Genomic DNA, 13131 nt, shown 5'->3' with positions numbered 1-13131 from the left:
AACACTGAAGGGGTTTAGACATGTAAAACCACTGTGGAAGTACTTTAAATATCCTCTTGTGTGATAAGTGTTTGTGATGTTGTATTTACCTGATTACTGTGTGGGTTTCCGTACAGAGCCTCGACAAGATCTGCTGCTCTCTTCAGGAGGATCTCCTGCAACGGACAGAATTTATTACATTAATATCTCACTAGGAGTGTCGCATGCACAGAAAAAAAGAAGAAGAAGAAGAAAAAAAATCCCCATGAGCATGGTAAAGTCTTTTTTATTAAGGAGTGTCCAACCTTGGCTAGTTTCTCTGGGTCACCGGGATGTCGAGGAATGACCTTTTGAAGGCGCTGGAAGCCGTAGTCTATAGTCGGCTCATTTAGAGCTGAAACGAAATCAAGAAAAGGAGGCACATCAGATCTTGGTTCATTAAAATCTCACGCTTAAAAAGGAAGTCGTTAAAAGAGCACAGTGTCTTGTTTAAATACCTGTGTAGATGAAGCGTCCGGGCGCTCCCTTGCAGAACTGTTTGGATTTATAAGACAGTGTGACCTCCACGACCCCCGGGATGTGTCGAGGAGGCGTCTGGACGCGGATGGCGTGCGGTGTGATCAGCTGAGGAGCGCAAAAATACAGCAACAAATGATTCACCCCCCCATTGCATGGTAAATATTTAGGCTAACACAATACTGTGAAGAGATTAATTTGTCTAGACTGCCCATAAATCATCCAAATAATGAGACAAGCCATACGCTATATATATCATTTCACAAAAAAAAAAAAAAAAAAGAAATAGACGCTTCACACTCCACCGTCATTAGCGAGATGTTTAGGAGACAATCCTCACCTCACTCCACACCAGCATGCTGCCAAACACCACCTGCAGCCCGTCAAAGAAGTTCTCCCCGATGACGATGACCATGGCCCCGCCGGTGGTCCAGCCCTCGCTGGGGCTGATGGCTTTGATACACGGAGTGGCTGCACACAGGAGAGCAAACCAAGAGTTACTCCGACGGGGACGGGCACGCTTAAAAAAAAACACTGTTTTTCTGTGGAAACGTGTCGAAAGCGTCATCAAATGTAGGTCAAAAAGTAACACGACCTGAAAGAAACGCAGTAATTTACAGTATGCAGACGCTTTCATTAAGTGAAAGTAGAAAAAGAAGAGTGAAAAGTAAAAATACAAGTGAAGTCCTGCTGGTAAAACACTTAAAAAGTAAAGGTAAAAGCAGTGAAACAGACCTTCATTTATCTTGTATGTAAAGAATTAATCAACAAAGTGACAAGTAACTACAGACGTTAAATAAATGTAACGTAGCAAAAAGTTATTCATGAAATTAAGTATAAAATAGCAAAAAATGGAAATACTCATGCAGTAATTGTACTTATTTAACTAATTACATCTACTCAAAATTACTTAAATTAAGATATTTTTTACTTGTATTTACCATGAAAGCTACATAGTTACTTTCATAGTTGAGTACTGAGTTTTTTCTGAGAATTTGACTTAATATCTACACCTCTCTTCTCTTCATGTTATTGATGGTGCACTTAACACCAACAGTCAAAAAGTAACTGAGTAATGTGTGAGAGGACAACTTTTTTACTCAAGTATTATTGTAATATGAGCAGTGATACTTGTGATTAAGTAAAGATTTTCAGCTGACAACGTTAATCAACAGAGTAACCACACAGTTCAGGTAAATGTTGCGCAGTAAGAACATTTCTCGATGAAATAAAGCATCAATTAGATTAAAGTGGAAATACTTGGGTGAACCACAAATACCTAAAAACTGCAGTATTTGAGTATTTAGTTACTTTCTGTGCAAACACAGATGTAATGTGTGTTTTGTGGTCATTAAAAAGTTGTTTTTCAGACTGAAACACACAGATTTAAGACTTTGCTATCATCGATGCTTAATATGAACATAAGTGTTTAATTAATGCATTAATTAGCTCAGTTAATGACCTCTGCTTATGTTTGATATATCAAGGTGATTACTTATGGACATTAAGCAACTCGTGTACCTGCCGTGACAGCTGGATCAGTGTGTATGTTTCTGAGTGATGAAGTAGACTTGTAATAAAATAACACAAGATAAATGGGCTGTGACACTGTTGCCGTGTTGGGTGTCTCACCATATTCCATACTATTCTCCACAGACTCCCCCGGCTCCAGCCTGCGAGCTCTCCGCCCGTGTTTCGAGTTGTTGTGGACGAACATGTTGTCAGACACGGCGAGGACGTGGCCGTCTACGCTCACGGTGCTGGACAAGACCACCTGACGGGAGGAGAGGCGAGGAGCCAAGAGGAAGATACATGAGCGTGAGTGCACGACTCCGACAGCACGCTGCGAGTCACAATCTCCGGTTACGACTGCAAAATCCCCCAGCAACAATTCATTTCAGCGTTCAGGTGATAGTAATATTTCTCAATAGGTTATGTGACGTCCCCGGGATCTTTATAATCCGTGTGCATGCTGGTGATGACACCGCTCATACGCCCCCTCTGCTCCTCCATCAGGTCTCCATATGGCCTCTCTCCACTGTCTCTGGCCTAACTTTTCTTTTTTTTCTTTTTTTTTGATTCATACAGCATGCAGCGCGCTCATCGTTGTCTCCTCCTGATCCTTCAATGACACCAAACATATGGAGCAAATCTCCCATTTTAGCCGGCCGTTAAAGCAGCGGATGATATATAGTGGCCCTAATTTGATTTTCTGGCCGCAGCATGTGTGTGTCCCTTCCCACATCTGCCTCGCATGGATGACACACATATAATTAATGAGGGAGGAGGGGGGATACTTGTAGGGTTCCTCTCTTTGGATATTTATGAGTGTTGATGTGATACTATTTCTGAGCGTGATAATGAGTTTGTGCTTAAGAGCTTGTTGGGTTTTTTTTTTTTTTGAGAAGAAAATCTCAATTAAAAAGTAACCATAAATAAATATATATATATCTTTTACTGTGTGCATTTTAAGAAAAAAATCGGACAGCAGAGATAAAACTTTCTGCACTCCCTTTGGAATAAACACATGGCATTAATTTTGCAGGTGAAGGAACACGAGAAAGAGAAAAAGCATATGTGCTATAGGTGGTGCAGAGGGAGGGGGAGCCTAAAGGAAAATAACTGTAAATTATCGATCAAGCGGCAGACTCCTGTCCGGGCTCTGATCACCTTTTAACCCAGAGATGAGAGTGTTGGAGCGCCCGTCTGCTCATAACTTCTCAGCATGTGTCACATCGCGGGAGTTAAAGCAAACACGGTGGGAGATGGAGGAGAAGCACGGAGAAGGGAGACGGGATGGTCGGTGGGATTGCTGGGAGAAGGAGAATGCCAGACGGGGGCCGCTGGCGCTGAAAGACGGCAGAGGAAGTGAGGCGGGAGTGTCCCCAGTGACCACTTCCTGGGTCACGGAGCATGACCTCCCCCATCTGGAGCCAATCAGTCAATTCTTGACAACTTCCTGAAACACCTCAACCTATTTCCTGCACCCCAGCACCCCAACGACCGAGTCTCCCACATATCTAGCTCCTTTTTCGTTTGTCTTTCCGTCTCTCTGACTCCTTATTGATTTTTAACTTTCACCTCTAACTCCCTCCTCCTGTCCTGCACTGGAAAAACTTCTCCAGGGCTTCGTATGTGAAAGTTCACGGTATAGACTGGAGAGGAAACTAATTATTAAAGGACATTTTTGCATATTTTTTCCCCCTATATTCAGTCCCACGTGTCATCACCTTCCTTGCTTTTTTTCCGCTCGCACACAAGAACTCACACTTGCATTTTATTCCATCTCTCTCGTACCTGAAATCTCCTCATGTCCCTTGGGTTTCCTGCAGTCTTCAGACAATTCTGGTTGCATTTCAGGAAAAACTTCAAGAAGAACCTGCAAAGGTAAATAAGAGGACACGTGTTTGTACATCAGCAACTAAAGAAAATCACATGAAAGAATGGTGTGGATGATTATTTGCTGCCCTGCAACACACACACAAAAAAAAGGAGAAAACATTCGTTATATTTCAGAGACGACTCTCGTCGATTGGCGTGTGTGAAACATCTACGTGATTACAGCTCTGACATCAATCCCAGCTGTTTAGCGCCGTATTAAAGTCAATGTTATTACACATTAAATCAAGTGATGAGAATTTGAAGCGCAGTCCAGTGAAAAGCGCTGCTGTGTTTCAAAGTAAACTAGAGACAGTGATGTATGCCGGGGGACTCGGGGGACTGTGGTATCCCGCAATGCCGTATTTGAACCCCCACATGGGAACGGAGAGGGAACGAAGTAGAGACGACTACAGAGAAAGTGAAATGAGGAGGTGGAAAGAGGAAGGTAGTGATGGAGGCACAGGCGCCTGTATGGACATGAATTTTGTTTTCAAGTATATGTGTCTCATTACGTATGTGAGAGTACGTTTGAGGGTGATAGGCTGTGGAGAGTGAGAGATGGGAGGCAGAGAGAGAGAGAGAGAGAGAGGGCTGCTGATAGCCTCTGCTACACCAAAAGAAAACCTGAGAGGAAGGTGGAATAAATAGGAGAGAGGGAGAACTACGGAGAGAGACTCCAAATCCCAGGTGTACACAGTTCGGCAACACGGCCCGCTGCCATGGCAACGCAGCTCTGCCGCAATCCCAAAGTCCCCATGCTGAGAGGCAAAGACAGCGATGGGAAAGAGGAAGGCAACAACAAGAACACATTCCATCACCGAAATCCAGCGGCGGGGGGAAGAGAGAGAGAGACTTGGCGAGGTGAGAGGCAGGAAAAGTATATAAAGAGAGCAGGTGCGGGAAAACGAAGCTCCACAAGAAATTAGGCAGAAAATGTACGTTAAAGCAGAGGAGGAGAAAAGAGAGGCAATCTGTATCCCTCAAACACATCCGTTAATGCTCCAATTAAACCAACAACAACAGAGCAGAAGAAATATGCTGCAGAGGGAGGCAGCGGTTTTTGGGCTACATGGTTAGCTCCAATCCCACCCACAGTGTGTGTGCTCTCTGCAAATATAAGTCATCTTAATGGAGAGCGGTTGTTTGGAGAGGAACTTCATATTGGCCCCACAGCCCCGGACCCTCCCATCGAATACTAATCTCTCCCTCATTCTGTCAGCTTTAACTCGCCGTTCTTCCACCGCTCGCTCCAGCTTCCTCCCTCGTGAACAGCAACCTGGCTTCAGACTAGCGCTCAGTTCCAGCAGGGTGTCCAATATTTCTTGATTTGAGCTATTTCGTCGGAGGACAATCAATATTGTTGTTGGCGGAGGGCGATTATAATTTATCAGCCACAGCTTGGACCTCCAACCTAAAATGCTGCACTAGACCTAGTTTTTTTGGGGGGGTGGGAACATGTAAAAGGGGCACATAAAGGCCTCTCCCACTTCCTTCTGCTTCTTCCTGACTTTGTCATCATTGCCAACATCATCCTGTTGCGGTGACAGTATCAGCTTAGCATAATTTAGAAAATCACCGTACATGCAGTGAATTTCACGAGGAGCGTTTGTATCCTGACTGTGAGGACAGGCCATAATCAGAAGTGTTCTGTTTCGCTTTACTGCCTCCTGAGAGGATTGTGCTGCATGTTTGCTTCATCCTGGACAATGATTCTCACGTCATGGCTCGTTTTTACATCCATCCCATCCCATGTCGGCACACGGAGCCACATTTTTTGGAGGGTTTAAAACAACCACGTCCTGCGCTTGTCGGCCACTCAGCGCTCAGCTAACCCGCAGTCATCATTCATTTGACTGACTGACATGATAAAACTCGCGCTGACGCCTCCGATAGCAGAATCACATCCCTAATTGAGAGGTTGTCTACATCCGTCTGAGGCTTTGTGCACTTTCAGAGGGTTCTTGACCTTGTTTGTTGACTTCTTCTCATCAGTCCCTGTTTGTATGACACCAGATGCCTCACACACACACACACACACACAAAAACACACATTCACATGCATGCATGAACACTCTAATACACCGACACCCCCACCTTTGCTCCCTCCCTCCCACCTCCTCCCCAAAAACCCATTGAGTCAACTTTTCACCCCCCTCAGTTCGGACGCACACAGCTGCAAATGCTGAAATTAAAGCGAGACATTGACGCATATATTAGCATGCATTAGCCGCTTCCCCCTGCCCACTTAACATGCAAATCTCCCAGCCCCGTCGCCTCGCACCTTCTGCCACACATTCATTTGCTGAATTATAATTAGACTAATCTTGCATAATTAATAAGAAGTCGAGGACCCTCTGTTTTTTATCCCCTCCTCTATTGTGGTTGCAAAAGTTTAATATTGCTGTTGTTTGTTTTTGTTTTGGTAATGTAATACACCCACACGCCTCCCCATCATCCAGAGGGAAGAGACGAGGAGAACACGCAGAGAATCGGAGGTGATCTTCATGTCACAGGGAAATTTGCAGAAAAGCCTCCTTGTATTTTCCTTTTTTCCTCCACTCGATTGAGCGCGTTCCTATTTAAAGTGTTGTTCTTTACATTTACAGAATACTATGTTCCATAAAGCAGGTGTAAAATGGTCATGCTGTTTGTTTAAAACACTGTGAAGTGAGTATCACAGTGCAAATAAAGCTAACGGGAAACACTTTCGAACTTTTAAACTATCACACACGTCCGTAAATGATGAACAATTTGTATTTGCGATGATAGCACAATTCTCTGGTTACAGAAACAAAGATTATCGTCCTGTAGCATCACGTTACCAACAAATATGACACCAGAACTCCTGGTTTGTTTCATTGTTCCACACTGATGAAAAATTTGAAAAGTAATTGAATTTCACAGAGTTGACTGTTTCCAGCGGTGGAAACCGAGTTTTATCTTCCTCAACATCTACCCTCCACAGACACACTTAAAACAGGAAACACAAACAAAACATAGACCCGAGTCTTAAACCTCGGGATCGTTTTCCACTCTGGCACCGCAGGGAGTCTGTTTTTTCTTTTCTGTCCTCACTTCTGCGTTTCTGTCAAGGCCTGCAATCCCTTTTGTCTGCATCTGCTTCAGTTCCCAAGACTAAACACAGGCCTCGCAGCGTGAGGCCGCCGTCCCAATGGTGACGACCGGCTTAGTTAAAACTACTTCAACGACCAACCAGCAAGTCAAGACACTTAAAACAATAGCAGGGATGCAGATTTTGTAAATATTTCCCTCCTGGGTGTGGAGACTCAGTTTCATGTTTCTCCGTCCACCGAGGCATCTGTTACACATAAGTGTTACTTTACATGTGGCCTTAATCAGGAGACGAGCACCTCGGCAGCACAGGACCCCCAACAAAAATTTTCATAGGCATTCATCAGCACTAATCACTGTTGACACAAACTGCCTTTTCACATAGACATAAAACACATCGCCCTCTGTGCTCATTGTAAATGAGGGTTTACTGCCAGCAGCGGCTCTTGAAGCAAAAAGGGTTTAAACGCAGAGTTCAAGTTAGTTAGCGGAAGACTTTCTACACCCGTCTCATTCTGCCGGGTTCGTCTCTGACCTTACAATTTCGGGTTACTGCACCAGAGATGACAAATTTATGCTTTGATACAAAAATACGGGCCGGGGAAGCTTAAAGGAAAAGAATGAGGAGGAGGAGGACGGCGTCGTAACTTTTAGTTTTCGGCTGACACGGATGCCCCTGCCGCAAGAACAGTTGGACAGATGAAGAGCTGGTCCTCTTCAGCATCTACAAACATATAACCCAGACTTCTCATAACGCACATGAGCTAATGATTGTTAGCGTTAAGAAGAGAGAGGCCGAGCAAGCGACGGAGAGGAGGGGAAGCAAAGACAAGCGGAAGAGAGCGAGAATGTTGATGTCCTGTATTCAGGGCCATCACTCATCAGACATCCCCTCCATCACCCCTCCACCCCGCCCTGAAAAAACAAAACAGTGTCCTGACATCGCAGTGGAGGGGAGCTGAGGGGAGGGAGGAAAATTAGGAAACCAGATGTGAAGCATTAAAACATACTGACATGCTGAGGGCCTTCCTCTGCCACACTCACACACTGAGAGCACTAACTCATACAGCAGGCCCAGATGCATGCACGTATGCCTGCGTATGTCACACACACACACACACACACACACACACACACACACACATACATACATCCATGCATGAGTTCACGCAGAAATACACAAAGACAGAGCAAACCATGTGTGCACAATCAATCACGCAAGATTATACAAATTAGCAAAGATGATGCCTTAAAAAACAAACACCTCAGAGTGTGTTTGTATGTGCGGGCTGATTTTTAATAAAACATGGAGGTAATGGGCCAAAAGACACGCCGCAGCTCATGGCTGTGTTTTTAGGATTTGGGTAAACTAGCGGTGACCTACAAATATTTAACGTCAAAGCACAAATCTACAGATGGGTCGTCATGCATCAGTGTATGGATATGCATCCAATTAGTACATGTACCCAGGCTGAGGCGGGGGGGGGGGGAGAATGGATGGAGGTGTTTTGTTTTCCTCCATGGGGAGAACTGTGTTTGGGGGATGGAGCAGGGGGGAGAGGGGGGAGGTTAGTAATAAATACCCCTGGACCCGGGTCCCCTGGCAGACTGGAAGCTAGACTGGTCACCAGGGTTAACACCCGGGGCACATGACCTCTGACACTGCTAATGGGGCACAGAAAACCCTCCACGAACTGATACCCCCTCTGTCGCATACCACCACAGGACCTTTCACACCAGCCTCCCAGTCCAACCTCCCCTCCTCCTCCTCCTCCTCCTCCTTCTTCTCCTCCTCCTCCTCCTCTTAAAACATACAGGGATATCTGTGGCATCGGCTTCACCAGAAAAAACGTCACACAGCCAAACAGACTCCGTGGTTTTGTAACGGCTCTTAAAACAAAGATAGAGTCATCAATAAACCAGCTGTGATTTTATTGATTTTTACAGGACTTTCATATTTGAAGCTTCTGTCCGCTGACTGGTCGCTACATTATCCTGATGTCTCAGAGTCCCTCAGTGGCACCAGGACAAAACAACATGTTCACACACATGCTGACATGAACCTCAAACCAGCCAAGGGAAACACAGTGGAGGAGGACGGTGTTTTGATCTTTAATCAGGTAAAAGTACTGATATGATGATGGGACATTATTCCCTTTAAAATTAAAGAACTGCATTCAAAATCCTCCTCAAGTAAAACTGTACCAAACGACTGTATCTGTGTTTTTGCGGGAATGTCCTTCACTGACATTTATTCTGGTGATTCAGCTGGTTTTAATTATACAGAAACTGATAGTATTTTATAACTTTTATTTGGGAGGAAGAAATTAAATCATCAGAAAGTTAAAGTCAGTAAAAATAAATATGAATGAGTCGTAAATACAACATTTCCCTCTGAAGGAGTAGAAGTATGTCAGAAGATGAAAATGCTGAAGTACAAACACCTTCAAATTGTACTAAAGAATAATAGTCAGATAAAAGTATTTAGTTACTGTTTACCTCCGGTGTAATATCAAACCTCTGCACTCATGTTTACTCTTTCTTTCATCAGATTCAGGCTGATTTGATATATTTGTTTTGATGATCTGGCTGCTCGTGTGTTGACAAAACGTTTCATTTGAGAAGTTTGGCTTCTTTTGCTTAAAAAAATAATTTGTAGGAAAACATGAACATTCCTTCGAGTGAAGGTTTCGAAACATTGTGTTGTTTTGGTATCAGTTTCACTGCTCTCTGTATAAAAGAACAATCCGAGCAGCTCGCCTTATTGATCCGCGGTGTGAGAACCAGAGAGTAAATCGACTCCAGGTAGTCTCAGGCGGGAAGTCAGCTCTTTATAAATCTGCCCGGTGGACTGGCTCTGCCCCTCCTGGCCTCTTCCCCGCTGCCTCCCAGGCCGGCTTCACCCCTGCAACCTCGGCCCACCCCGCCTCTAAACTTGAGAACTGTGACAAAGCCAAACATTTAAACCACTAGTGCTGATTTATAGCGCTTGGTAGCGTTGTAAAACCTTCAGGCTTGCCACCGCAAAAGTGAGCGAGGCACGGCGGAGCTGAGAGGAAGCGAGTGGGCTGATGGGAAGGGTACACAAGAGGCACTCGAGTGTTTCAACGAGCTCTCTCTCTGGTGTTTTACTGTATAACCTCTCGCTGGCTGCTAAATGTGCATTTTTAACATTTTGAAATGAATTAATGTTTGAGTCTCACGAGCTTAGCCAAAAGCGTAGATTGCATACAAAGCTCGGCCACAAGAGACCTCGGCCAGCCTGCCAAATAGACGGATATGGAGAGATATTCAGAGTCTGGAGAACATGAATTCACAACCAGGACAGGGAATAGAAGTCCCATCAGTGGCCTCACCTCTCCCAGCATGCTCTGTGCGTCCTGGGGGACGGGGATTCAAAATATACTCTCAACTGTCAAGCGGAGACACGAAGCACCCCTCTGCAGCTGAACAGATTTCAAACATACCAGGAGGTCATCAGCAACACACCAACACTAATCTCGCTTTGTCAATACCCTTTCAATCAATCAGCCGCTAATCAGATTCCACCAATAACGAGCGCATATCAAAGCTCGACCCGAAGCTTCCTCAGAGAAGAACAATGAAAGCGGGATGGATGCCACGGAGAAGGGAGAGGAGAAGGAAAGAGAGGCAACAACAGAAGGAGAAGAGATGTCTTCTTAATTAGCCAGTAATGATAAGATCTGACAAACAACATCTGTTTCCAGAAAGAAAGAGGGTGGAGGGGAGGGTGGGGTGGGCTGGCAGAGAAGAGGGGGGGGAGGGAAGGAGAGGGCGGGAGAGAGGGATAGGAAGGAGGATGAGAGAGCGGGAGAGAAGCAGCTGAGAAACCTGTGAAGCCTAGACAACAGGGACCTGCTTGTAAGAAAGTAAAGGGGGAGCGGAGGGGTTTGTGTAAGGGAGGGAGCGCTGTGTAGCGTGACACAATAGAAGAACGGAGGATGAGAAGTATAACAGAAGAGAGGGGAAGACAGAGAGGGGAGAGAAATCTGACAGGGTTGAGGGAGTCAGGACGAGCATGACAGACAGGGGGAGGGAAAGCAGATCAAAAAACGAGAGAAAGAGGAGGGAGACAGACAGACGCAGGGGAAGGTGAGCTGGATAATGGTGAGGGAGAAGCGGGAGGAACGTGTGAAGAGAGACGGTGGAATGGAATCACTCAGAGGTCCAGGGGGCTGTAATTTACTGTCCGTGGTTAATACACAGCAAATGTGTGGAGCCGAGGACCGCGAGAGGAGAAGGGGAGCCGGGTGATGGGGGGGCTGAAGGGAGGGCACGCAGACTGGTGGGGCTCCCAGCATGCCTGCTGGGAGGCTGTCAGCAGTCACATCACCCCCTGCCCTCAGCCCTGACAGATTCATCAGGACCATTACACAGAGCGAGAGAAAGAGAGGGAGAGAGAGAGAGAAACCAGTGCATGCCTCCAAAACATTAAAGTGACATTACAACTGTTAAAATGCTGCTTTCCTTTAACTTTTTATTTTTCCTGCACGTGGAGGAAAACACATCTGTTGCATCAATGATTCAGCCAGCGGAACACGAAACAGCCAGCAGTGATTTCCCCGACTTTAACTTTATATATCGACATGCACATACCGGATCACCCCCCCCCACCACCACCACCACCACCACCACCACCCGTGTTTGAGTGGTACCCATATTGTTTACCGGCCATAAAATGTCTCTGCACAATATCCTCGCCTGGTTTTTTTCCTCCGCGTCCCACAGGAGGAATAACCAGCGCCCCTTGAGCACGAAGCCAATACAGATACTTAATCAAATTCTATTCGAGAAACACTGCAGATGTGTAAATATTAGTGTTGGGAAATGTTCTTCAAAAAAGTGAAAGGGTGGAGATTCTTTCGGAGGAATCTGACTCCTGGGAGAAGTTTTTTTTTTTTTTTTTTTTTTTTTTTTTTGTCGGTCCAGATTCCAGATAAAGAGACAAACAAACAAACAAGGTGGCTGCTGGCGGGGCCGGCCAGGCACCAGGGGGCATTGTTAAGTCATTAGTGAAATTTAAGACCTCAACGGAGGAGCTGATCCCCATTACACACACACACACACACACACACACACACACACACACACACACACACACACACACACATGCACGGCTCCACCCACAGCAGCAACATCCAGCCAAAGAAAACAGCCCTTGTTCCTAAATACCACCACTAAATGGCCTCTGACTCCACACACACACACGCACACACACACACACATGCACACTAGATCCTGATTATAGATACAGATCCCCTTACAAAATAAATACTGAATGCAGGAATTTCACATGAAAAATAAACCCACAGACAAATCTAAAGTCACACACACACACATCAACACATAACCACACAGCGCTCGCTCCCTCGCTGGCTCGCTTGCGATCATCTGAAGTACCTCTAAATCACACTAATCTGCCCCCTTCTGATCCTCTGAGTGCCCCCTACTTAATCTCTACACCGCTCAACCAAAGGTGAACCCCATTAGCGGCCAGACAAATAGCAGGGTTCGCCCCGGCTACTCCGAGGGAGCGAGGGCCTTTCAGGGTGCCATTGAGCCGCAACTCAAAACTTCTAATCCCCCCCCCCCCTTCCCTCTCCGCATCCCACCCACTCTAAAAAAAAAAAAAAAAAGTCCCCCTGCTGTTCCTCCACATTAGCTCATTGGTAGTCCATTCCCATTTCCTGTCAAAACATTTCTCCACTGCTCTCTGCTTCCGACTGCCCTCCTCTGTAGGCTCCCTCAAAGAAAACAACCCGGGCCCACTCCTCGTGTCAGGGTTCGAGCCACAACAGCTAACACTGGCTGAAGCGGAGCAAAGGTGACCAAACACAAACTCAGCTCCCAACCCTCCGACTCATCGGACACTTCCTGTGCACGCCGGAGTGCCGGTTCTTCCCAGTTCACGTCACGTAAAGCTCCAGCTCCTCGCAAAAAAGGTCCGCGAACTCATTTTCACCAGTCCGACTGTCTGAAGCGGTACCTGTCAGAGAATTTGATATTCTAGACATGGCGTCGTCTCTCCCTGTCTGTCTTCGTGTCATTCTCCCTCTTGCGTCGCCCCAAGGGAGGAGCCATCCCCATGGTCCTGTGCCAGCTGCTCAGTGGTCCAGCCTGTGTGCCGCTCCGCTGTGTGAGGCGAGGCGGTGTGCACTGGAG

General features: G+C 46.0%; 1 protein-coding gene across 4 annotated transcripts in view; it reads right to left on the bottom strand.

Annotated features, from left to right (window-relative positions):
- Positions 1 to 13131, bottom strand: part of ebf2 (EBF transcription factor 2) — a 30753-nt gene that overhangs the window by 3730 nt on the left and 13892 nt on the right. For all 4 annotated transcript variants that reach the window (XM_037098803.1, XM_037098805.1, XM_037098804.1 and 1 more), the window contains exons 7-12: positions 3793 to 3874; positions 2128 to 2269; positions 836 to 966; positions 477 to 603; positions 285 to 373; positions 90 to 155 (exon numbers count right to left, since the gene is read on the bottom strand). In XM_037098803.1, the coding sequence (XP_036954698.1) occupies positions 90 to 155; positions 285 to 373; positions 477 to 603; positions 836 to 966; positions 2128 to 2269; positions 3793 to 3874 (637 nt within the window). The remainder of the gene's footprint in view (positions 1 to 89; positions 156 to 284; positions 374 to 476; positions 604 to 835; positions 967 to 2127; positions 2270 to 3792; positions 3875 to 13131) is intronic.

The sequence above is a fragment of the Acanthopagrus latus genome, chromosome 5, assembly GCF_904848185.1.
Source record: "Acanthopagrus latus isolate v.2019 chromosome 5, fAcaLat1.1, whole genome shotgun sequence".
Taxonomy (NCBI): Eukaryota; Metazoa; Chordata; class Actinopteri; order Spariformes; family Sparidae; genus Acanthopagrus; species Acanthopagrus latus.
This window is presented reverse-complemented; position numbering and strand designations above follow the sequence as displayed.